The 27,958-nt window shown below is 41.6% G+C and overlaps 1 protein-coding gene across 3 annotated transcripts in view; it reads left to right on the forward strand.

Moving 5' to 3' along the window:
- The window catches only part of CDC14A (cell division cycle 14A), a 162,566-nt gene that overhangs the window by 55,054 nt on the left and 79,554 nt on the right, over nucleotides 1-27,958 (forward strand). For all 3 annotated transcript variants that reach the window (XM_089686579.1, XM_089686581.1, XM_089686580.1), the window contains 2 exons: nucleotides 19,912-20,004; nucleotides 26,149-26,228. In XM_089686579.1, the coding sequence (XP_089542705.1) occupies nucleotides 19,912-20,004; nucleotides 26,149-26,228 (173 nt within the window). The remainder of the gene's footprint in view (nucleotides 1-19,911; nucleotides 20,005-26,148; nucleotides 26,229-27,958) is intronic.

A 27,958-nucleotide genomic window follows, 5' to 3' on the forward strand; every position in this document is an offset into this window, starting at 1 on the left:
ACTATTCCTCCCACCGACACAAACAATGGAGCACTATTCTTTTCACTGACACCAGTGATGGGATACCATTCCTTCTTCTAACCACATGGATGCTGTGTAATTTTTTTACTCTCACTGGCCACCAAGCCTAAGGCATTATCTGCTCACACTGTCCACAGTCTGGCCCTGCTAAAGTCTGAAGGACAGTAAATTGGGCCATTGTTTAAAAAGTTTGGAGACCCCTGGTCTAGACCAAGCTTTGTTACTTCACTGCCAAGTGTTGCTCTCTTTTTTCATTGAAGCAGCAAGAAAGAGTGTCAAGCATGTGTTCTTAAGATCTGCCCCGAGTAAAGGAATATGGAGGTGGCTGCTTCAGTATACACACACTCACACAAGAGCTGTGTGCTACACCATGTTAAACATTCATGCACACAGCTGCTCGTGTCCATAATGTTAATTTTCATTACATACTCAGGCACCCTCCAGTCTGCTTCCAGCCAAGTCAAATGCTGAGTTTAAAGGTAACAAGTGTTTTTTTTTCATATCTGTTAAAGTTGGAGCTTTAACAGAGGAACACCTTGACGCAGACATTGCCAAAAAAGGTCACAACTTACATTGCTGGTTGTGGTTTAGGAGCATAGACAAAAAACTGTATACAGTCTGTGGTTCTTTTTACCCACAAAATTATTTAATGTATTGTTAGTGAGGGTATCACAAACATAAAGTCTCCATTCTCACCTGTCTGACACCCATGTGGTTTTTCCTGTGTTTTCTCTGCATTTGTAATGCGTCAGCATAGGGCAGCCCATTCACTTCAAGTGGTCCAGAATGGGCAGGTTCTGTTGTTTTCCCCATGGATAGTGCTACATGTACATGGGGTATTGTGGGTCTTTGGGTGCTGCATTTACAAGTGGCATTATGGGTACCTCGGGTGGCCCCGTGGGGTACCTCGGGTGGTGCTGTGTGTACATGGGGTATTGTGGGCACCTTGGGTGGAACTGTGTGCAAGGCGTCTGTTAGAAACTACTGGGCCCCATACAGTCAACCTGACAGGCTCCCCACCTCCCAAAAAAAACACAGTTTACTATGCTTCAGTTATGAATAAACACTTAGAGTGATCAGTACTGTTCACTCATTGTGTTCATTCAGGATAGAAAGGGGCTGGTAAATATGACATATTTATGGGACCCTTCCTCCACTCTCCATCTTGAAGGATCCTATTGTGTGCTTGCAGATGCTGACAGGAAGGTGGAAAAAAGTAGGGGGAGTGAAGTTCTCCTTTAAATGTGTGCTGTAGTAATTCATAACTAGCAGTCAGAAATATTTTAAATTAGTAGCATATTTATGAATCAACATTGTGGCCCAACCAAGACCATACTGGTGTATAAAACACAAGAGTTGTGTGGTCTATATACTGTATGTGCTTTGTGTGTCGCTTGTTTCTGGACTCTAAAGCAAGCAAAGCTACCTGGAATTCTAATGAATGGAGGAAAAGATGCTGGGTGGAGGAGGAAATCTGTCACATGACTTTGACAGCTCACATAATGGGGCTCTTCTTCTATCTAGGAGTGTTCTTTGCAGTATTATTCAGACAACACTGCAGGACATCAAAGGCTCTGCGCTCTTTATTTAGTAAATAATACATAAAGTGGAGGTGCAGTATGGAGTAATTAGAGCAGTGTCCTGTGGTGTGCGAAGAACAGATATTGCTGCTTTCCATTTTAAAGAGGCCCCGTGGTTTTGACCAACAACTTGGTTAACTGAATTGAAAACCGAAATCTGATTGCTATTAATAATTGCATTTGAGATCACTGATCCTGTGATGACTAAAGGCTACATTCACACTGAGTTGAGCATTTGTCAGGTGTTTTTTTCAAGTGTTTTTGAGCATTTTTCTGAGCAAATTTGCAAATATAGGCATTTTTTTTCAGGCATTTTTCACTTTTTGCATTTCTGCTGTGGCCAATAGTTATAGAAATAGCTGCTGTTTGAGCTGAAAACACCTGAAAAAATGCTCATTCCCACTGTCAAGGCATTTTCCATTCAAGTCTATGGAGACAAAATGCTCAGAGCTGCCTTAAAAGTAGTGCAAGTACTTTTTTGAGCAACAGGCATTTTGCTACAGGCGACAGAATGCTCAAGGGTGAACAAGGACCATTGGAAATGAAGGGATTTTACCTGTCAAGCATTTCTGAAAGTCGAGCTTCGAGCTGAAAAAACGCTCAAGTGTGAACAGGGTCTGAAGTTACCTATGGAGCTGGCACTTTAGATGTCAGCACAGACAGCTCACAAATTTCTATCCTCACAGGTCCATTTAAACATCTGTACAAGTTAGAGCAGAAAGAAATGTACTGAAAGGTTATACATCACACAACCTAATTGGATGGGTTTATTAGTAGACTGCAAAGTATCTCTATGTTCTCTATTACTACATTACATTTTTACAGGGATATTATGCATTTATAGCATCACATAAGCAAATAACAGTGAAGCATTTATATACCTAACAGGTTTATAGCATGATGTATACTGTGTATAGTTATTTATCCCTGGACAGCAGGGTGTGTCCTTCTTCTTTTATGGATATAATGTCTAACCTATTTTTATTGTGACTTGATTTGATCACTTTTGGATTAAAGAAGCATATGAAATTTCAGATAGAGAAATGCAGGGATGGCTGACACTATATGATATAATTTAGAGAGAGAAAAAACATATTTATTTCAGCATAGGTCTACACGCTCAAAGTGATTCTAAAGGCTGTTTTTTAATAACAAACATGTTATACTTACCTGCTCTGCACTCCCAGCCCCTCTCCCCTACAGAGTGCAAGCCACTTGCTATGGGGGCACTTGTGTGTGCTCACTCCAGAGGCAGCTAGTGCTTCATTGGTCACTGGGACCCTAGTATGGGGTGCAGGCATGAACATACTTTTTCTTCAGCTTCCATGATAGTTTTTTGCAAAGATAGGTTGGGGAGACTCTTGGGAGCGCTTAAGAGCCCTTAAGAGCCATGATGAAAATGGGAAGTAAATTTCACCAGCTTGTGGTATATGCATTTTATTTTTGTAATGACAGGTTTGTGTTTAAAGTGTTACTAAACCCATGACCCTGCATGCACTATATCTGGTCTCCTACAGTATACAGAGCATGGAAGTGTAATTGTTCTAGTAAATATAAACTGCTAAATACCTTTTCTCATCAGCAGTTAGAGCAGTCTTGTGACTTCAGCAGAGCACTGGTTAAAGCTTGTAGGATGAGTTTTCTTTCTGTTCTAGGAGGATGAGAAACCTCTGACCCTCTGGACAGTGCTGATTGGCCCTATGGTGATCACATGCACTCTTCCAAGAAAAGAAAAAAACTCTAGCAATACACACCAAACTGAGCATGTGCATGTGACCACAGGTTCAGTCTGTATTAGGTGGTTATTTAAACAAGAGGAGGGTCAGAGAAAAAAGGATCAAACAGCCTTTTTACATAATGCAGAGGATTAACCCCTTAGGTTCCACAGTGAGCATAACAAGCATGCTATCTGCATATACAGACTGATGTTACTGTTGTGGGTTTAGTAACACTTTAATGCCTATGATGTGGAGATTATGAGAAAGGGAGAGAATCAGTACAACTGGGCAGGGCCAATCTTGCAATTTCAGCCCACAAAAAGGCATGTGATATCAATCAATAAGAGGAAATGAGTGCATCAGTGTATGAGTGTTAAAACTTGTAGGAGGAGTTTTCATTCTGCTATAGGAAGATGTAGAACCCTTGACCTCTGTCTGGACAGTGCTGATTGGCCCTGTGCTGATCACATGCACTCGCCCAAGAAAAAAAAAATCCTCTCTAGCAATACACACCAAACTGAGCATGTGCATAGTGACTCCAATATGTCTTATCAGGAGATAAGAGGGGGACACTGGAAGATGGGGAAGTCAGGATCAAACAACCTTTTTACACTATGCAGAGGATTAACCCCTTAGCTTCCACAGTAAGTATAACAAGAATGCTTTAATGCCTATACGAACTGATTTTACTGTTGTGGGTTTAGTAACACTTTAAGCATATCTAAACCCAACAGCAAAAATGTAATATAGAGTATAATAAACAACTCGAATGCCACATCCATAAATGTCAGATATAGAAAAAAAAAATGTTGGACTTTGCTGGCATTGAAGGGGATCACATGCATATATATATATATATAAATACAGATTTTATTTATTATACAAAAGAATCATCTTAAAATCTCCATGAATGAGTTAAAAGACAGGAATTACTCAATAGTCAAATACTTCCTACTGCTGACTCACTCAATTATCACCACATAATGGAGATGAATATATCAAAATTGATTAAACTGCATATACAACAATAATTGTGGTTGTGAGTCCTCATGAGTCAACGCGTTTCTCTTGTGCTTCCTCAGGACACATGAGATTTTAGCAGAGGTTACTTGTTTGAGCATATATCCACAATGTGAGTGATCCCCTTGGGTGGGCACTGGGGCACATAGGAGGATAGGCAGCTGATCATTTCCAATAAAGCCTATCGTGTTAAATCCCAACAAACAGTAGGGCCAGCTTGTTGACAGCTCAGTATACAGAACAGATGATAACAACTAACATGCATATCAGCACCAGTATAGTCCCTCCTATAATATGTGCAGACTCCTAGTAGTTGGACACATCACAAGAGACAACAGGACATGGCACCTTCCCCTCCATCAATCATTTGTGATGCATGTGATCCAACAAGCTGAGGAAAACGGTGCCTCGCCGGGACTCCCCAACTTCGTTTGTAAATAAAATAAAAAATAAATAAAATCTGTATTTTTAGATGTGTGTGTGTGTGTGTGTTCCCTTTCAATGCCAGCCAGGTCTGACATTGGTTTTTAATATATATAACCAAAAATGTAATATATTGCAGTTTACTAGTCCTTAAATGTTGGTAGCTGCATTAGTGACTACATTTCTGGCAAGATTCACACATATATTCTGTACTTGGTAAAATATTCTTAGCCTGAAAAAGAAAGGTATGGCAGCCACAAATCTAAGGACTGTACATTTTTGGGTTTAGATACACTTTAGGGACAAATTCTTGGAAGAGCTGTTCCATTTTGCATCCTACTGCAACTTCAGATAATAACAACCCTCTGTGTGAATACAATATTACATTCAGTTGTACATAGCTCTAAAATCACTAAGATACAGAAACATTAAAAAGATGGCTGTTGTTTTTTTTTTTTTGCATGGCAGTGAAGGCAGGTCTGAATTATACACAAATAGGATAATCCTACCCTGGTTCCCTACAGACATAGATTGTTCCAGAACAATATAGCCACTTGATGAGATTTTTATTATATTGTGCAGACTTTCATATTAGGAGCTTTGAGAGAGGGAGAGGAGCGTGCTTGTGTGCTAAATGTTTTAAGAGAGACTATAGCGATGCAACTGTAAACCCATATTGACCAATTCTCTTGAACTGGCTCAGCTGGGAAGTGTTGACCATGTCTGGTGCCTATGTGCATGCAAACATTTTCTATTACCTCTGTAAATGGCCAAATTAGGCACATTTTCAATAATTCTTGATGTTATACGCTCTACGATAGTTTACTAGTTGTCCAACCACAGTTCATAAAAATAAAACATATTGTTATTTCTTAAAAACATCCCCATTAGAACTGTAAAAGATTCCAAATATTTTTTTCTATAGTTTCTAACATTAAAGCGGAGCTCCACCCAAAAGGGGAAGTTCCGCTTTAAGGACTGCTCCCCCGCTTCCCATTAAGGATTGGTACCTTGAATTTGACAGGTACCCGCTCCCACTTGCAGTCCGATCGCCTAGGCGATTGGAAACGGAAGGTGTCCTCCCTCCCTGTAGTTTTTTGGGACATGTGACAGGTCCCAGAAGACTACAGGACCATTCATGAAGCGCAGTGCTACTTGCGCATGCGCAGTGGGTACCCGGCTGTGAAGCCGCAAGCTATCACAGCCGAGTGCCCACACTGAAGATGCAGGACAGCAGGTGAATCAGACTGTGGGGGACACACCACGGGACCGAGGGACAGGTAAGTGGCTGTTTTCTAAAAGTCAGCAGCTACAATTTTTGTAGCTGCTGACTGTTATTTTTTGATAGCGTGAGTAGAACTCCGCTTTGTCGTTTGCTGGTTTAATACATTTTCGGCCTAATGCACACTGGACATTTTTGCAGCTGCTTCTAGGGGCGTCGGGCGTTTTTTTTAAGCTGCCTGTAAACTCTCCTGCATGGTAGCCTATGTGTCCATGCTCACATAGACTTATAGCAACTTTTAATAGCTGGGGCTTTTAGAGGCAGAAACAAAACCCACTACAAGTTCATACAGGAGCAGTAGTTTTGGCAGAAAAAACGCTTGGCGCTTGTAAACGTGTGTAAATGTGCCTAAACACGTGTTAATGCTAGGTGCATTTAGTGCTTGACTGTTAATTCATTCATTGAATGAATTATTATTCTGGTTTAAGGAAATGAAATAACACCCAATCGCTTGATGCCTGTAAACGTGCCTAAAAGTTACACACTTTTATAAGCATCAGGCATTTTTTCTGCCAAAATGCTGCTGCCTGGAGGAAAGGCTTCTAGGTGAGTTTCAAAACCGTTCTTAGTGCATGGGGCCTTAGAAGTCAGTTCAAACACATTCATCTTTTTTGTAGAATACAGCTAAGTGACAGGCATCATATGTTGGGCTAAATTTTCTAAACATTTGTTTCTTTTATTTTTGAGAAGTGTCAGTGGTTATTTCATGATTTTTATTCTGGTGTAACCCATCAGTAATGATGCTAAAGCATCGTAGAAAATCTTGGTCATACGTTCATGCATAGCATCAAGGCAAGACCATAAATAGGTTGCAGCAAGTAGTATTTACTAGTAAATAAATTATAGAGTACAGAATTAAGGCTTCATTTAGACATGCGGTTGGAGGGTGTGAAAATTGCACGGTTGAGCTGCCCTTTTGCCCCCCACCCCCCCTTTTAAAGCAGAACTACACTGCATCTGAGAGCCACAAACCAAAAACGCTACTTAATTCATTTTTAATATTCCAAGCAAACTCACCCATCCATCTATGCTTTATTTTGCTGAAAAATAATTACCTTGAACAACACCTCCTAGCATTTCTGGCTGCAGCCATCTTGAGTAAGGGCAGATGATTCATGTAGCATTTACTTCCTAGAATTCAACTGCCCTTAGCTCTGGGATTCCGGAAAGAGGGTGTGCTTAGCTGAGAAAACCCCTGTTGAAAACTCCTGGGATGAATGACAACATTTGCCTAGGCATGAAAACCAGGAAGTAACTAAAGAAAAAAAAAGTTTAAAACAAGTAAATATGATATACGTTCTTATGTACTTACTAATGCTAGCAGCATAAGGATTAAAATAGTCAATGTTAATGGACAGAGTGAAGTTCCACTTAAAGCTGCAATAGGCAGCTGATAAGGGTGTTTACATGCCGCAGTCGCAATGCTTAGCTCTGTGCCTGTGACTAAGGCCGGGCCATACATGGGTCAATTTCCGAACAATTTTTTGTTCGAAAATCGGACCTAAAAATAATCGGCCGATTTTCACTCTGTTAGCGGGGCATTGGCACCAGGCAATTTTTGTGGTTCCTCCCCATTTCATTTATTGAGCAATCTGGAAAATTCGTAAAAAACTACTGATTTTCTAAATCATTGGTGGCACCATCGGATTACAGAACAAACAATGTTTTTGATTTTCGATTGAAAAATCATTCAGAATTCGACCCATGTATGGCCTGCTAAAGCCTGCGCCACATGTAGTGGTGGGCAGCAAACCCGCTGAGCACAACTTATTCAGGCGAATGAGGAAGCACTGCAAACACCCTGCAACTGTGTTTGTCAGCAAAAATGGGGTTAAAGCAGGCAGCAAGGAGGTTTCACACTGTTAGTAGTCTCTGAAGTGCAATTGGATCGAGGATCTTGCTTTAGAACATATAGTCTTCTCATGTTTTAGTTGAGATTTGGATATACTGATGTTTAACCATTTTTATAATTTTGAATCACTAATGTAAAAAGAGAGTGGGAAAGGAAGAGTTATCACAATCTCTTATGGTATCTTTCATCCACTACTCCTTTTCTGATTAATGAGAGAGTAAAGTTTTAATATGCAAACAGATGTAAGGTACAGTGGCTTCCTGTGATTGTTTATGTATATGCTGATTATATATGCTGATCATGTGCTTCCCACGTATGTTTATTTAACTACATTTCCATTTTTACACAAACACGAGTACTTATGTACCTTTCACTCCATAGGAAGGAAACACAAGATAGTTTGCTTGAATAATTGACTTCCCTTTGGTTATGAAGTGCAGCCTTCCGAAACCTTTTACCCCAGAGGAACCCATGAAGTAATTTTCAGATCTCAGGGAGCCCTTAGTAAGGGGTGTTTGGAAAACTCTTCTGAACGATGGAAACTGACTGCTGGAAAACATAGGTTAAAAAACATCAGTTTAGCATACCGCGTTTAGAAGTGTTTGCATTTAGATGCGTTTTTAAAAGATAACCTCAGGAGACCTTCCCAAATGCCCAGAATGCACTGAAAAATAGTAAATAGTAAACTATTTCAGACATTTTGAGAGGAATAGAGAGAGCAGAAGCAAAGAGAGCAGTATGTGTTGAGATGACCTGTCTTTTCTGGTTGTATTCACTATGGATCCCATCATGAGCACAATGCAGCATGTTCTACCATTTCTTCCTTCACGCGAAACGTGGAACTGACTGCGTTGGTGTACTAGGTCCATTTGAATACATGGAAAACGCTTTGCATGCATTTCTGATGATGAAAAAAGGCTGTGGACAGCATCTAGATATGGAACAGTTAAAAAACGCTTCTAAACGCAAACGCTTATAAATGCGGTTAACCGCGCTTACAAGTGTTTACAAGCGTTTGAAACGCCGGTAAAATCTACTCCTGAATGCAAGTTTGGTGCTTTCAAAAAAACGACTGTAAACTCAACTGCCTGTAAACGACTATGCGTACATGGACACATAGGAAAACATTAAGGACAGTTCAGGGGCTGCTGAAAAAAACGCTCAACAGCTCATGATCGTTAGTTTAGCAACTGCAGTGTACATGAGCCCTAAAACAAATTCATTGGGGGTCAATGGCAATATCACTCCTTACAATGGTAGTACGTAGGAGCAGTGCAACCCTTGAGCCCCCATCTTTACTTGCATAAAGCACATCAAAGGACAGGCTGACAGCAGCCATCGCTATTCGCATCTAGTCTCATACCTGCGGTTAGGGACAGGTGTCCAAGCCTGGACACAGTCAGATGTCCTTATGTGAACAGCAATGGCTTTAATTACTTTGTACAGGCTGAGCAGGCACCACCATACGCATACACCTGTCATTCCAACCGCTAGAATCCTCTGATTTCAGCTGGAACCCAGTGTATGCAGGCAAATGCCAAAGTGAAGGAGGCCTTACAGTAGTGGTCAGAATACCAGCCTTTCAGATGGCTAAAAAGACCAATCCTAGTTGAAAATTACTGTTGTAGTAGCTAATGTTTGACATCTTTAATATAGGATTTATGTAATTGAACGGCTTTGAATTCTATTTACATATAATATTAGAATGGATATAAATTTTTTCTTTTGGAAATCTAATCAAATCAGGAAGAAGATCAAATTGTATAGTTAGTGCTTTAAAGTGAACCTGTCTTCACTAGGTTTATATGACAATTACTATAGCTGCTGACTTTTAGCCCTCATGCACACTTGACGTTTTACAGCTGCTGTTTTTGGTGTTTGACGGCTTTTTCTACAGTCAATAAACTCCCCAGCATGTTATCCTATGTGTCCATGCACACATAGGCTGTAATCATCGTTTTTTGGCTGGGATGTTTTTTGGCAAGAAAAAGACCCCCAAACTAGTGGGTTTCTAGAGGAGTTTTTTAGCTGTAAAAACGCTCTAACGCTGAAAAACATGGTAAAACGCAGCAAACCGTCATTTTTGGACGTTTTTGTGACCAAAAAAGTTTTTTTTGGGGGGGTAAAAAAAAAACGGCTTAAAAAGGCAAACGCTAATCGCAGAAAAACGCCGCTAATTGCTAATGCACACAGGCAAAAACTTAAAAACTCAAGTTTTTAATGTGACTTTACATAGCTAACATTACCAGCGTTATCAAAATGTCAAGTGTGAATGAGGGCTTATAAAAAGGACACTTACCTGCCCAGGGATCCAGCACCGTCCTTACCTGTACTGGGACTCTTTCCAGCTTCATAGACAGTAAATAGTCCCACAACCTTCTAGAACCTGTGGTGCGTTCCAGTAGGCTACAGACAGGGGGAGAACTTCTGATCCAATCGCCCAGGCAGTCAAAGCGGAAGTGGGAGTGGGTACCTGCTAAGACTAGGTACCCATTCCCCCCCAAACAAATCTCAAGAAGAGAGGAGAAAGAGGTGTCAGAGCGGAACTTCCCTTTTCGGGTTAGGTTCTGCTTAGGCATCCAGATACAGTTCTCTGACTTACAGGGGTTGATTTACCAAAGGCAAATAGACTGTGCACTTTACAAATGCAGTTGCGCTTTTTTTCCCCAGAGCTTAGTGAATGTGGTAAAGCTCTGCTGATTTCCAACATCCAATCATGTGCAAGCAAAAATACTGTTTTTGTTTTTTTTTCCATATGCCTGATTGGGTATTCCTTACAAAGTGAATCTTCACTGCATTCTCTAATCCCCTTAGAAAATGAGTGCAGCTGCACTTCCAAAGTTCACATTCTAGTTTTGGTCAGGACCAGTAAAGCTCTACCACTCTGAAGCTGATATTATTATTATTATTATACAGGATTTATATAGCACCAACGCTCAACGCTTTAAAATATAACGGGAGACAATACAGCAACAATACAGTTCAATACAAGAGGGATTTGAGGGCCCTGCTCCTTGGAGCTTACAATCTATGTACGTCTTTGTACTGGAGAATCCACTACTACCATTGGAGTTATTCTCATGAATACATATTCCTTCTAATGCAATATTATAAAATCTTACAGTATGTAAACCACTTTCTCTGAAATAAGAAAGGTAAATTACATGTATGTTTAGCAGGTCTTTAAAGCAGACTTGGCTTGAAAATGTAAGCTCATACTATGTAATTGTCCCCCTCCCCATGTGAAAAAGCTAAGTCACACCTGAACAAAAAGTGTCTAGACTACAGCTGCTGGTCACCTTCCCTGGGTACTGGTGACATAAGTTGCTGGGAAGGCTGAAGATCCCAGATCTCATGAGTGTGCAGGAGTGCGTTCCCCTGAGATTTGGGATCTTCAGCTTTTTTCTTAACGGGGATTTGGACTACTAAATAGCAACACTTGCATGTAATCCCAACTTTAATGCCCCACTGAGTTTCTAAACCATTTCACAGCATTTGCTGAACCATTGTCCAGTGAACAGTAGTGCATCATCATCAAGCTGTTCCTTAGCTGAACCCTAGGTTTCCCCCAGAAGTTGCTAAGGGTTCCTTTTGCTGTGGCTAATGGAAAGCATATTTGATGATGTCTGCATAGTTCTGGGACTAACACCACTTGGCAGAGCCAGGGGCATGACATCAGTGTTAGCTGTCTGTATCTTTGCCATTCTGACCAGTACTGCAGTGGAGGGCCTTTTTCCCTCTGACGCCAGATGAATTGGTTTTAGCAGGGGTTCCCTGACACCTGAAATCTATTTCAAGGTTTCCTATGGGATGACAAGGTTTAGAACAGTTGCCCTAAACCAAGGGTTGGCAATCTTAAAGAGGTGGAGATCTACCTGAACAGCATGAGTGATGTCAACCATCACTGGACACAGTGTCACCTCCTCACACCTGATTTAAACCTTTAAGTGCCATACTACCATGGTTCATTCACGTTCATTGCACAACAATCATTAAATTAGATGCTGAGGAGGCAACATATCGCCTCCTAACCATCGGTCAAACACACTTGGATCGCTTTTCAGAGGAGCAGTAGTGCCTGCTGCACTTGTGAATAAGCCCTTGCTTTCATTAAGCAGTGGCACCATTAGGGCTTGTTCACACATAAAGTTGGGGGGTGGTAAAACTCTGCGGTTTAATGATTGAGGCAGCAGCTAAAGGTGTATGCATTAAACCCTCTGTTGCTTTTGGTGGGTGCTACTGCCTGCCAATCGCGACCTATTCAAGTAAATGGGGCCACTCTGCTAGTGCTCCACAACTGTATGCTTCTGCGGGGTCCAAGGAGTTACAGCAGGTGGTGAGAAAGTAACACATTGCTGCCTGCTTTAACCCCTTGTTTGCTGTACAGCACAAGGTTGCAGGGCACTTGCAGAGTGGCCTCATTCACTTTAATGGGTCATGCTTGGCAGGTGATACACCCACCAACCATGACAGGGCATTTAACTCCTGCTGTAGCTGTGACATGTCTACATCCCTGGCCACTGCAGCTAAAGGGGGTGCAGTTGGGGCAGGGGTGGTAAAAACACATCTTAACTGGGGTTTTACCACCCCCTAACTGCAAATGTACATGAACCCTTACTGTTCTGAGTCCCCTACAAGGCTGGTTTCACACTGATGTGCTGCGGTTTACCTGCACCATGGGTGCAGCACAGCGCATCTGCAGTTTTTCTGGGTTAGCTGTACTTTGCCAAAGACTTCTTTTATCCTGTAGGTGTGGTGCACTTTCTGAAAGCGCACCAAATTTCCTGCATTCCTGCAAAACTTGCAGTATATCATAGAAGAAACCCGCAGTATATAATAGAAGTCTATGGCTAAGCACAGCAAACCCACAGGAAAGCTGCAGGTACACTGTACCTGCAGTGTAGGTAAATCGCAGCACATCATTGTAAAAGCAGCCCTATAGTATTATGCCCAGTGTATTGCTTCACACTCGTGTGAAGATCTCTTCTTTCCTGCTGCTGGCACTACTCTAGAGACCGGTAGCTGGGATAAGAGGTGGAGTGCAGTTGGTGTCAATCCACATGGGACAGGAGCCAGCACTGCAGAAGAGGCATCAGCCTATGCAGCTCTTGCTCCCTACTACAGCTCCAACTTTCCAAGTAGTCCCTCTGCATTGCACTCTGTTTGAAGCTCTGGGATGGAGGGTCGGCAAGTCCAGACTGCGACCTATCAGTCACCTCGCTGCGATCTATTGGTTGCTCACCCACATCCTAGACAGTGTGGTCTCACTAGAATGCAACTACAGGTAGGGAAACTCTAGGCAATGCAAGCAATTAACTGCCTGCAAAAGGAGAAGGTATTTTAGTAATACCTCTTTTACATGACAGTTTTCTGTATGAATTTCCCATTGGGTGGTATTAAAAGGAAGGAAATATATTTTGATGAATCTGACCACCTCTATGTGTACAGCACTGTTTTAGTTTAAATTAACTGGTGCTTTTTTTTAGCATGTGAAGTGCCACAGGAGTGATTCTGTGTAGAGAATGTAGTGCAGGCCATAGACGGGTCAAAAACCGTCCGGTTTTTAATAAAAAAAATTAAAAATCTGTCGTTCGATCGGCCGACGTTACCACCAACGGTAAAAAAAGCAGCCGGCATTTAATTACTTCTGTCCCCTGCAGAGAGCTCCGCTATTATATTTGACATGAAAAAGTATTGCGGTTGCAACATTGTATCCATTTGTATCCATTTCAGATACTGATGTTTTTATTTGGATACAAATAGATACATTGTTGCAACCGCAAGACTTTTCATATAAAATATAATAGCAGACTGGAATTCTGCTTCTTCTTTTTCTTCTTCTTTTTTTCTTCTTCTTGCAGGTCACGGCTCATGCGCAGACTTTTTATCGGTAAAACGATCGGCCGATTTGCCCATCATTGCCGGGAAAATTGGGCGATTTTTTCCATCTTTACCGATAAAAAAATGTGCCAAAACCCCGAATAACAGCCGACCAATTAACCCACTAACGGTGCGAAAATCGGCCGACTTTTTTTTCGGCCGAAAAATCGACCGATTTTCGACCCGTCTATGGCCTGCATAAGGGAAGCAGGGGTACATTTTTCTTGAAATATTTGCAGATTAATTAAGCTTGTTTAATGCTTTAAAATGGACTCATGCTTTGCTCATGTAGAGCAAAACAATGCAGGGGATTTATCCCTCACTGAATCTGGAGTAGCTGTGCATAGTAACCAATCAGCTTCTTTCTTCAGCTTGTTCAGTTAATGAATTAATTGATTGGTTGCCATGCACATCTGCTCCAGATTCCGACTTTTTTTCAGTTTTGATAAAGTCTCCTCAATGAGTTTACTTTTTTGTAGCTTCTGTGTCTGCTTAATCTCACTTTTTTCTTTTGCTACCTAGTTTGCTTTGTCTCGGCTCCAGAAAGTTCACATAATTGACTTTATCCTCTGTGCTCTCTGTAATCCACTATGAAGTAATCACCTCCACCTCCACAGAGAGGTAGTAGAAGTGTACTACTTAAAGACTGTTTTGTCATTTTTTCTCTCTGCCTCCTGCATCACCAATCATATTCAAGCTTTGAATCTTACTGGTGGCCGTAAGAAATGCTACTCCTTTTGTGTGTGATAGATACCAATCAGGTTGCCCCAGCATCATGTTTTAGGATAACCAGATTGCAGCAAAGGGGAAAGGAGTGGACTAGTGCAATACAGCTGTTTTTGGGTTTAACAACTGAATTATTTGGTATATAGGCAGTTCTCTTGAGTTCATCCCCAAGTGTAAAGCAGAACTCCAGAAACTTCCACTTTAACACCTCCTTTCCCCTCCTCTCCCACCTCTCCAGTTTTTTCTTGGGGGTGGGTAACTAGTTTTAGCAGGTACCCACTCTCACTTCCGCTCCAACTGCATAGGCGATTGTAGCAGAGGTACCCCTGCAACCTTCTAGGATGTGTCACGGGTCCCCAGAAGGTGTGGGTCCATTCACAACAAGCAGTGCAACTCGCTTGTGCAGTGGCAAGCTGGCTGTGAAGCCACAAGGAGTCACAGCTGGCTTCCCACAGTAAACATGCCAGCATCGGGGACTTGAAGACTGGCAGAAAACTGGCCTGGATGAGGATGACGATGGATTCTTGGGCAGGGAAGTGTATTTTTTTTTAAGTCAGTAACTACAGTATTTGTAGCTGCTAACTAAAGAACCACGTTAGGTGTTCTTCAAACTTACATTGGGCCAGCTTGGTGTGATGTAAGTATCCATAATCTGATACCAGGGAGGGGAGGCTGAGGATGCTGACACTCACTGTAGTAATGTTCAGTACAAACAGTGATAGCTGTCATCTTCAAAGTGGTACTACAACAGCTACCCCTCTGAGCACTGAACACTTGGGAGTTTCTCGCTTGGCACCACCCACATCAGAGACCGGCTTGTATTTTTTCCTATAAATATAAGGCATTCTTTGATAGGACTGAGTGGAGAGGAGGGGCGGTGACATCACAATCACCTCCTTTTCCAATCAGGGAATACATTGTATTCTGTGAAAGAAATACGGTACATTGTTTTCTCTGAATGGCGGTGGTACCAAGCAAGCAACCCTCTGTGTTTAGTATACAGAGGCGAAGCCACTGGACAATGTGCAGAGCAGCACAGCTATTTTTGTATGTAGCATGGATTACTACAGTGAATCAGCATCCCCAGCTACCCTCCCGATATTAGATATTGATACTTGGGTACATTGAGCCAATCTGGACCAATATAAATTTGCATAAAGGTTTATTTCTGGAGTTCCACTTTAACTTAAACAACTCTGCCATTAGACACTACAGAAAAGTTTTTTTTTACACTAAAGTCCTAGCTTTTTGATAGGTATGTTTATCATTTTAACAGGCAATTGAGCGTTTTTTAGCATCATTCCCAAAAGAATGGTGTTTTGACAGGAAAATTGCTGTTTTGTGGGGAAGGCATGTAGAATGAAGAATGATTCTCAAGCAGTTATAAACCTCCACTGTTAAAATATCTTCAAAGGCAGCGCAATAGTATGAATTGAATATACAGAGTTTAGCTAAAACAAAGAAAATAAAAAATCAGCACAAGGGACATGCAGGGACATGGGCACCTCTGCAGAGGTTTATGTCATTACTTTGCAGTAGATTACACAGAACACAGAGGATAAGGTAAATTATGTGAACTTTCTGGAGCTGAAACAAGGCAAACTAGGCAGAAGGAGATAAAATTGAATGCAAGATTAAGCAGACACAGAAGATACATAAATGTAAACTCACTGAGGAGAATTAATCAAAACTGGAGTAGTCAGAATCTGGTGCCATTGTGCATGGCAACCAATAAGCTTCAATCTTTCAATTTCTCAGCTTAACTGAATAGGTTGAAGATAGGAGCTGATTGGTTACTATTCACAGCTGCTTCAGATTCAGTCTTCTCCAGTTTTGATAAATTTCTTCCCTCCATTGCTTTGCCCTTCAGTAAAATGTGTCCTTTGTGCTCCTGTATCCTCTTTTCTCCAAAATCTTTCCCCTCTGATGCACCCCCCACCCCTTCCACCGTAATCTTCCAGTGCAGTGGGGGTTAATAGAACCAATGGGCTGTGACAGGTGCTCATCAAGCGTGCCTGATGATGCCCACCATTTCCTCCCAACTCCTTCATTCATAGTAGTTATACTACAGCTTTTATGGGTGAAACATGATCTATGAATGGAGGGGATGGATCTATCAATCATCCACCTGTCCTCCATTCATAGATCTTGTTTCATTCATAGTTCTTGATGAGAGCCTATTAGTGCTATTAACCTCTGCCACACCGGAAGATTACAGCAGCGGGGGTGGGGGAGCATTGGAGGAGAAAGATTTTGGTGAAAGGAGGACACAGCAGCACTAAGGACATATCTCACTGACAGTAAGTCATGTCCCTTGTGCTGATTTTTTTTTTTCTGTTTTAGGTAAACATTGGCTTGTACATTTCTAGATGTTCCCTGTAACATTGAAATTGGTTTTGAGTTGAGGATGTGTATGAATACATACAAAACTAAAGCATGCATAGTAAAAATAGATGTGACATCTGTTGGACATTACCATAAACAACAAAAACAAAATCTGTGCCAGTCTGAGCAAATTAAGTGTTTAAAATTGAATTTCAGGAATTGGACACAATTTACCCTTGCGTTGGGGCCTCCCTGCACTGCAAAGGTCAGATGCTTGTTTAGTCTAGGTCAGTGATGGGCAACCTTTTTTTTCAACTGAGCCAAATCTCGCCAAAACCACGATTGAAATTTATTTTGAGAGCCACATTTTTAAAACTGAAAATACATCCCCCATATAGTAATTCATCCCCCATAGTAATTCATCCCCCATATAGTAATTCATCCCCCATAGTAATTCATCCCCCATATAGTAATTCATCCCCCATAGTAATTCATCCCCCATATAGTAATTCATCCCCCATAGTAATTCATCCCCCATATAGTAATTCATCCCCCATATAGTAATTCATCCCCCATAGTAATTAATCCCCCATATAGTAATTCATCCCCCATAGTAATTCATCCCCCATATAGTAATTCATCCCCCATATAGTAATTCATCCCCCATAGTAATTAATCCCCCATATAGTAATTCATCCCCCATAGTAATTCATCCCCCATATAGTAATTCATCCCCCATAGTAATTCATCCCCCCTATAGTAATTCATCCCCCATAGTAATTCATCCCCCATATAGTAATTCATCCCCCATAGTAATTCATCCCCCATAGTAATTCATCCCCCATAGTAATTCATCCCCCATATAGTAATTCATCCCCCATAGTAATTCATCCCCCCTATAGTAATTCATCCCCCATAGTAATTCATCCCCCATATAGTAATTCATCCCCCATAGTAATTCATCCCCCATAGTAATTCATCCCCCATAGTAATTCATCCCCCATATAGTAATTCATCCCCCATAGTAATTCATCCCCCATATAGTAATTCATCCCCCTATAGTAATTCATTCCCCATATTGTGTCAATTCACTTACCTTTGCTCCGCGCGTTCCTCTCGCAGTGTTCCCGCGCCGTTCCGGTCTTCAGGGCGGACTGTGAGAGGAGAGGAGTTCGTCACGCTGCCCCACCTACATCCTGACAGCCAATGTTTGCCATGCTCTGCGGGCCGGATTAAAAAGTCCGCCGGGCTGTAGTTTACCCATTGCTGGGCTAGCTGCAGAGTCCTGACTTTTGGGGCGGCCGCCCGAGAGGAGGGAGGGGAGCAGTGATAAGGTGTATTTCTCACATTAACGTGTGTTCCGGCAGGCTCCAGTGCTGTTCATTTCTGCCCAAAGCTCCAGAATGTGGGTGATCTCTTGGCATCATCACATATAGTACAGGGTTATTAAGGAGGTGAGCATGCAACTGTGGCTAAAAGAGCCATAAGGCTGGTACACATGGGCTAATATTGGCCGGTATCGGCCGGTTTCTGTTGAACCATTCTGCCCATGTGTACAGTATCCTATCCGACAGAAGCCTGTCTAATGACTGGCTTTTATCGAAAGGGCATGCTGGAAAACCCGCATCTGACCAGGGCTTGCAGCCAGTGGCTGTGAGCGCTGATCAGTATGTTCTGGCAGGAGGGCAATCTCCCTGTCAGAACACAATAGCACAGCAGAGAGATCAGTTATTGCAGCGACCTCTCTGTTTTTTTTGTTCAGCCCGCTGGGCAGGGGCGGACTGACAACTCATGGGGCCCCCGGGCAATAGAGGATCATGGGGCCCCTGTTTCCTTGCCCAAACTCAAAAAAGCCTATGAAAAAGGTACCAGGAACATCTCAGGGGGCCCCCTACTGACTCCGGGTCCTCGGGCAGTGCCGGAGTTTCCAAATGGTCAGTCCGCCCCTGCTGCTGGGTTAAACGAAAAAAACGAACTCCTCGTGTATACCTAGCATTAGAGAGGCAGCAATGATAGACCATAGAGGAAGCCTGTCGGAGCCAGCTATAGGTAACTATTACACCTGCACCACTACACTCAATACACATTTAATCCCTGCAAGCTGAAGCTTAGTGTACAGTTTTGGCATGAGCCGAGACAATTAAACTAGTTAATTCATCCTGGCCCAGTCAATCAAGATCTGAACCTGAATGAAGACTTACTGAAGATGTCAGCTGCTGGCAAGGGAGCTCATGGACATCGGATCACTGGGGTGGTGGTGAATGTAGTTCTACTTTAAGGCCACATTCACACTAGTACAACTTCTGTGTCTTCCGTCATACTGCAATGCATAACATTGGAAATAATATGATTTACTATAAGGCCTATTCACATCAATGCAGCATGGTGCAGTGCTATATTTGAAAAGGTGCAGGTGCTTCTTCTTGTGCAGTTTAATGTATTTTTTGTAATGTAAGATTATACCTTCTTAGCTGTTAGTCACCCCTGGATGCCTTGTCACCCTAGGCCATGGGCTGCGTTGGCATGCAGAAATCCAGCCTTATTCATGTGAAAGTAAACACTGTAATGCTGATCTCTCCTTAGCCAGGTGATATTATATTTTTTATTGTATAGCTTTTTTATTAATGAAATGCTATAAATATAATTCTGTCTATTGCTAGCTATACACTAGTAGAAATTTGGTAGAATTTTTTTGTTTCAAGAACATTCATTCGTCATTCTAATCATTAGTAAGGTAAAATCGGCAATCTTTTTTGACCGCAGTGAGAAATGTTAAAGGAGTGGGATGTAAATTTTTTTCTCGATCGAACAAACTTCTAAGTTTATGTAGCTTTCATTTGGTAATTTCAGCTTGTTTCAAATCAAATGTTAAAAGCAAACAACATTTTGAAATACTTTTGAATGTCATTCTTCAATCTGTTGAATGTATTGAGAATTTTCATAAGAATGTTCCTATGAATGTTTGTTTGAAAATCTGCTAGTGTTTGGCCAGCTTAAGTTAATACTTGATGATATTTAAAATTGCTAAGTAAAAGGAAAACTGATTTTTGTTGACCTAAAGATAACATCCGTATCTCTTTGCAGTCGTTCAGCCTGTCAAGGAAGAAGATAGTTCACTACACAAGCTATGATCAGCGGAAAAGAGCCAACGCAGCATTCCTGATTGGAGCATATGCAGTGAGTGCAGATAATAGGAAAATCCATTTTTATTAGTGTCATTGGCTGTACTGATGGTGATTGTGTTCTACCCCATGTAATTGTGCAGGGTGACAAGTTCCTGACCTGCCGCAGTTCCTTTTCTGATCCATTCTTCCCATTGTCTGTCAGGTTCTTTTTCTGCCTTGTTAATATTTTACATCAGGACAGAAATAAATCAAGCGGTTCTCATATGTCAGGGTCCAGCTTAGCCTTTGTAAATTTCACGTGCACATCACTCTGTGTGCAGAAGGCCGTATAATCTAAAACAACACAAACATGGGATATTTATAAACACATTATGTACTGCCGGATTGGCATTAAAGGGCGTCCGCTATTGTTACAGTCTTTGAAAGGGCTCACAGGTTTTATTCATATCTGGATTTAAAACTGAACTCTGGGCTCATATTATAAACCACCATTTAATACAGCTGTGTATTCATTAAAGTTGAATAAAAAATTGGAATACACATTTGAAATACATGTATGTATACTGTTATACCTGTTTAAAAAAAAATTTAAGTTTTGTTTATTCTTGTGACTGGAGAGTCAGGCAAGTGGCACATTTGTGTTCTAGCTGTCATGCATCGCCTGGCGGTACCTCTAGCGATCCACAGGATAGGATTCCCCAGAGCGCGGAGTCTAAGTCCCAGTCTGCTTGTTCACCAGGGCCCCTGATGGTGGGGATGGACTTGGAGCAGACAGTGACCAGGTCGCGGCCCCTCAGTACACCCACCCGTGGTAAAGGAATCCGCCAGAGGTATCTACTGGAGAAGAGCGTGACGTGAAGAGGCGGATAGGTCCGTGCAGGACGGATGGATGGCAGAGTAGGAAGCGTGGTCAGACAGGCCGGGTCGGTAACAGTGGGGACAGCACGGTACAAGGCAGCAGGCACAGGGTAGTCGGGTCACTCGCCGGGTTCAGTAACAGGAGTTCAGATCAAGTAAGGGTATCCAAAAGAGTAGTCAAAGCAAGCCAGGGATCAGAGCAGAAGAAGTCAGCAAGGTCAGGATCAAGCAGGGTCGGCAGCAATCAAATAAAAGGTACACTGAAGCAGGAACAGAGTGATTAGACCTTATGGCAGTGAGAGTCTCTGCAGGGCAGGTTTAAATAGTGCGCCCTGCCCTGTCATTGGTTCCAGGCGAGCATCCGTGATCGCGAGTGCGCATGCGCGGCCGCCGCCGCCCAGGTCCTAGTGCCCACCAGCTAGAATGAATCGGTGTTCTGCGCATGCGCAGACACGCTTGCCGCCGCGATCCCTGACCATGCGGTTGGGCAGCAAAAATGTACAGTTGAGCTATGTTTTTGCTACCCACCAAGCGCCTACCCTTAAGCTGCAATAGGCAGCGGACAGGGGTGTTTACATGCAAAGTTTACCTGACATGTAGTGATCGGCATGCAGTTGTGCGTGCATTTGTTGGCAAAATCTGGGGTTAAAACATGTCACACCGCTTCCTTGGTGCCTGTCATTAGCCTCTGAAGCAAGATCTGAATGTGGATTGATCTTCAGAGGAAAGGGAGGTGTAGACAGACTTCTAAATCTACCCTAAAGCAGCCTCCAATGGAGTTGCTTAACTGAAACTGGAGAGTGCAAAATCTGGTGCAGCTCCAGCTTCCAGTTTTTTTTCTTGGTCAAAGCTTAATTGAACAAGCTGAAGTTAGAAGCTGCTTGGCTATCATGCACAGCTGCTGTAGATTTTGCACTCTCCAGTTTTAGTAAATCAACTTCAATATCATCTTCCTACCTCCAGCCTAATCTTTGTGCAATAAATCACCATTGCCACCCCAGTCCAGTTAGCAGGGAGGTGAACCTGGAAATAACAGACTGATCTTCCTGCCTTTGTAATGTGCAATAAATGTGTGAATCAAATGTCTGGCTTAAAAAATTACAAATCCTATGGCAGGTAAAACAGTGAATATACATATATTTCAAATGTGTTATAAGTATCACAAAATTGAAAATAACTTTTAACCCTCCCAGGGAACCTAGTGCAAGGAGCACTTGACCCTATTGCAATCTTTGCTGCTGTTGCTGAGCAGTGTGGAGGGACAACTTGCCCCCTTCTCCCACTGCTATCCAAAAGCAGCCAGACAGTTTGCCAGTAGTAGGTAGTAGTAGTACCAGACCTCTGTTGCTCCTGAACTCCATTTGTGATAAAAAAAACCTGGTAACTATTACAAGCAATGCTTGTATCAAAAACAATACTAGGAAGTCAGCTAGTATATGGCCAGTACACTGTGTGCACAAGTATTAGGCAAGTGAATATTTTGACCAAATCATTAGAGGTTTTTTTTTATTATAGCTACAGTTGTGTTCAAAATAATAGCAGTCCAACATCACTAACCAGGTTAATCACTGTTGGTATAAATTGTATTTCTACATGGCAAATAATTTACTAGTAGGTATAGTAGAGTAATACAAAACCAACAGACGCAACAGTCTTGACATGCATGCTGCTGATTCTGTGTAATTGAATCATTAATTGAAAGGGGTACGTTCAAAATAATAGCAGTGTGGAGTTCAATTAGTGAGGCCATTCAGTATGTGAAAAAACAGGTGTCAAAAGAGGTGGCCCTTTTTTTTTTTGTATAATCAAAGTATATTAATTTTCCAAAGAAATAAAATTACAGAGAAAAGACAAGGCAATAGAAATGGGATGTCAGCACTGTACAGCATTATAAAAGGAGTGCATGTGTTGAAAAATACAATCACATAGAAGAATTACATAAAGAGTCATACCCAGACAAAGGCAAAAAAAAAAATACTGCATATGTATCGATGCTGAAAAAGCCTGTACAATACAGCACCCAACCACACAGAAATAAGTAGGAGAAAAAAGGAGCATTTCTTAAGAAAACCATAACAAGAAGTATAAAACCAGGGGTGGGTGGAGGGTTTGGTGCAATGATGGCACGTTCATAAGCAATTAAACCAGGTAAGAGGTGTCAAAAGGGTTGAGGTGGCCCTTACTTAAGGAAGAAGGCAGCAATGTTGTATATGCTGGATATCGTGCATTTCTTTCTGAAAGAGTAAAATGGGCCGTTCCAGACATTGTTGAGAACAACAGCGTACTTTGATTAAAAAGTTGATTAGAGGGGGGAAAACATATAAAGAAGTGCATAAACGGATAGGCTGCTCAGCTAACATTATCTCAAATGCTTAAAAATGGCAACCAAAACCAGAAAGACGTGGAAGAAAATGGAAAACTACCAGTGAGCAGCTCCAGGGTGATCAAAGAAGGTCTAAAGTTATCTGTGAGTACTGTAACAATTAGAAGACGCCTATGTGAAGCCAAGCTATCGGCAAGAGGCCCACGCAAAGTCCCATTGTTGAAAAAACGACATGCTGAAAAGGTTACAGTTTGCCGAAAAACACATTGACTGACCTAAAGAGAGATGGCGCAACATTTTGTGGACTGATGAAAGCAAGATTGTTCTGCTTGGGTTTAGTGGCCGGAGACAGTTTGTCAGATGACCCTCAAACACTGCATTGAAGCCGCAGTACACTGTGAAGACAATGAAGCATGGTGGCGCAAGCATCATAATATGGGGTTGTTTCTCAAACTTTGATGTTGGGCCTATATATCGCAAACCCAGGGATCGTGGATCAGTTTAAATACAGTACATCAGAATACATGAAGAGGTCATGCTGCCTTATGCTGAAGAGGAAATGCCCTTGAAATGGGTGTTCTAACAAGACAACGACCACAAACACACCAGTCAGCGAGCAGCATCTTGGTTCCAGACCAACAAGATTAATGTCATGGAGTGGCCAGCCCAATCCCCGGATCTTAATCCAATAAAAAACTTGTGGGGTGACATCAAAAATGCTGTTTCTAAAGCAAAACCAAGAAATAGAGAAGAACTGTGGATTGTAGTCCAATCATCCTGGGCTGGAATACCTGTGAGGATCACAGAGCTTTCACAATATCTTGAAAAATATAAACATAAGCTTGCACACTGATGTCCCTATAAAAGGTATTGAGAAAGAAAAAGTGCATCTGATATAGGGTTGCCACCTCATCCCTTTAAAACCGAACATATATTAATTACACAGGTTCTGAGGCTAATTTAATGCAGATAGTAGGTGAGTTTAATTACTACCTTATTCAGCCACAGAACCTGTGTAATTAATATGTGTTCGGTTTTACAGGGATGAGCTAATCTGATATGCAGTGAAATTTATGGCTATACAGGTTTATATATTAAGAAATTAGTGGACCTCCCTTACAAAATGGCATCTGCAGTCTGCAAGCTTCTGGTTACTATGCCTTCTGCTCTCTACAACTTTGAGGATCTTTAGGTTTGCATGTTGACATTCCCAATAATTGGGCTAGAACACTAAAGTGCAGCTGTCACACAGTGAAGTTGCTCATTTAGAATTCATCCAATCATTTATTGCTGAAGGTTTTTAAAAAACTGAATTTGAAATCTTCAAGCTTTTGGTAACATATACTTACTTTATATGATATAATGATCTTATGTTAGGAGGTGCATTACTATTTAAGAAAGTAATTAGACTGCAGCTGTGAGATGTGTTTTCATGTTATACCAGAACAAGCATCAAATTATACACTATATTAATACAACTTATTCACATGAAACATTTGTTACAATAAACGGTCAGACTTGGGGGGATAAATAAATACATGAGCGTTAGAGGTGGTGGGAATGAGGACATCCTGAAAAATGACATCATATTGATTTTTTTTTCAAAAGGAAAAAGGTAGTGGTTTCCTATATTACAGGATGAGACCTGGTTGTGGATTTTTTTCAATAATTTACTTGAGGTGATTGTAGCCGTATTAGAGCATTTGCGACAGAAACAATTGAGTACTGTCCGTGTATTTGTATAGTACTGCTTGGACCTTGAAGAAGGGGACATTCCCCGAAAGCTTGTCCTCAATATTGTATGTTAGTGCAAATAAAAAAAGTATCATGGACATTACTCAATTGTTTCTGTTTCAATCATTTATTAATAAAGGGTTTTTTTTTCTCAATGTATTGTGAAAGCTCTTTGATCCTCACAGATAACTAATCTTTTAGCCCGGGTTCACACTGATGCAGTGCGGAATTCGCACCAGTTTCTGTGCGATTTCCGCACCTGATCGCACCCCGTTCATATGAACCGCTGCGGGTGTCTGTTAACAACACCTCGAAATCAGTTTGTAAAATGCAGTGCGATGTGCAGAATTGGATCGCATAGGTGTGAATACCCATGTGATCCGATTCTGGTGCGGACAAAAAAAAAGGGTCCTGCATTATTTTGGTGCGGATGCAATGCGATCTGAGGCATACAAAATGTATGGCTCAAATTGCACCGCACAGAAATCACATGAGATTTGCATAGGAGTGCAGTGCAGTTCCTGTGTGATTCACGTACGATGTGCCGCACTGCATTAGTGTGAACCCAGGCTTAGTGTGTTTTTCCACAAGTATTGCCTATACAATTTGGTTGAATTATTAAAACTGGAGAGAGTGAAATCTGGTACAGCTCTGTATATAAACCAACCATCTTCCGTTTTTTTTTGTCAAAGCTTAATTGAACAAGCTGAAGTTAGAAGCTGATTGGCTATAATGCACAGCTGCACCAGAGTTTGCCCTCTCCAGCTTTAGTAAATCAACCACAGTGTGTTAAGTTGGCCATATATTATACAATTTTCTTGTTCAATTTCTTTTAGATTTACCTTCAGTTATGTAGTGCAAGGGCCTGCCTGATTTAATTCAAATTGAAAGTATTTAGGTTTGACCTCATATTGTATGGTTTTGGTAAATCTAAAGGAAAATTGTACAAGAAAATTGTATAATGTATGGCCAGACTAAGGTTGGCCATACACTATACGATTTTCTGTCCAATGTCTGCCCAATTTCCTTTAGATTTACCTTCAACTATGTAGTGCAAGAGCCTGCCTAATTGGATACAATTGAAAGTGTTGTTAGTTTTGACCTCCTATTATATGGTTTTTGGTAAATCTAAACCAAAAATCTCAAGAAAATTGTATAATGTATGGCCAGCCTTAGTTAGAAGATCTCACCAAAACAGGAAAATGAGCACACATTTATCTTTTTACTCATTCTTAATTGTGTGAACCTATGACTAATGCTTTTCTTTTATATTGAATGTAGGTGATCTATTTAAAGAAGACACCAGAAGAGGCATACAGAGCACTGCTTAGTGGGTCCAGCCCTCAGTACCTCCCTTTTAGGTGAAAAGAACTTAATGACAGTGTTAATGGTTTCCTTTCTTCTGCATTATATAATTACACTTGTTAATTTTACTCTTGATTTTGGGTTGAAGTCATCTGTGCAACAAATAGGTCTAGTACAGTATTGCTCAAACTTAAATTCAGTGGACCAGAATCTGCATTTCATTATCAACATAATAATTAAATGAATGATTCAGACTATAGCCTCACAGTTAGGCTTGGTTCACATATGTGCGGGTGGTGCCGCTGCGGATCCGCACAAAATTCTGTGCAGCCGAACCACGCGCACGGCACGCCGCCCACACTAGAAATCGCAACCGCACTGGGAACCGAGGTTCCCATGCGGGCTGCAGTTTCCAAAGAAGTGCAGGGACTTCTTCCCTGTGTGTCACGGGAGTCCATTCAAATGAATGGGCTCTCGTGCCCGCGCAAAGCGTGGCATATATGTGAACCAGGGCTAAAACTGTCTCAGTAAATTATTTTCTGCATCTTCTCTCTGTACGCCTTGTTTGATAAATCTCCTCCAGTATGTGGGCCATTTTACATTTCTTAAAACACCACTTCTCATGTTTTTAACATATTTAGATCTAATTACTGAATGTATATGTATATATATATATATATATCTATCTTTGTAACCATCCTAACATCCATATGCTATGAGACGATCATTTGATTAGCAAAATAGTGTTGCTAATTCCAGACTGAAATTCTTTGCTATCAAGTTTTTTTTTTATTTTGGCAGGCAGATGCTACAGGTAATGCTTACTTCCAGCTTTGTAAGCGGAATTGTTTCCACGTGTCTCTTATACCGCAGGGGAATTAATACCAAGATTTAACTCTTTCATGACCCCAAACACTTGCTGCATATTTACAACCCAATTGGCAGGTTTTATAATACCATGCTGTGAAAATGCAGGAGTCATTCAAAGGAGTGTAGTTTGCAGCGGTTAGTTGATAAGGTGAAATAGGCAAAATACCAATAGAAAGAAGATAAATTAACTAGCATATTTAAGTTGGCACAAGTGCCATTGTGAACAACAGGCTTTCTAAATATCAATCACACTATCAGAGATTTTATACATGTAGCTTTCAGCTACTGAATAACTAAAAATCCCCGACTGCTAGACTGCATGGCATATGGACAAAGATGTAAGAGCACACAGGGTGATACCAATAGGGGGTAGGGTACTTTGTCGGATGCTGAGATCATATACACATCATGGTACCCTTTAGCTCTGTCTGAATTCATGAACTTTTCAACTCAGGAGTCAGAAGATGACATTTGGAAGAGTTGTAGTTAGATTTACCTCCCTGCAATGGTCACATCATATTATCACCGCCAAAGCTAATGGCCACTATTCTATCTTCCTGCTCCTCGACCTCTCTGCGGCCTTCAACACTCTTGACCACCCTCTCCTCCTTGCCAAACTGCACTCCCATCAAGGACGCTGCTCACTCCTGGTTCTCCTCCTACCTTTCCCAACGCTCCTTCAGCGTCACCTACAACACTGCCACCTCCCCCTCCCTCCCCCTCTCTGTCGGGGTCCCCCAAGGCTCTGTCCTCGGGTCCCTCCTCTTCTCCATCTGTACCTCCTCGCTTGGCAAACTTATTCACTCCCACGGCTTAAATTACCACCTCTATGCCGACGACACCCAAATTTACCTCTCCAACCCCCACCTTACCCCCTCACTCTCTGCCCGCATCACCCACCTCCTAAACGACATAT

The sequence above is a fragment of the Staurois parvus genome, unplaced genomic scaffold (assembly GCF_062004578.1).
Source record: "Staurois parvus isolate SC_StPar_1 unplaced genomic scaffold, SC_StPar_1.0 ptg000402l, whole genome shotgun sequence".
Classification (NCBI taxonomy): domain Eukaryota; kingdom Metazoa; phylum Chordata; class Amphibia; order Anura; family Ranidae; genus Staurois; species Staurois parvus.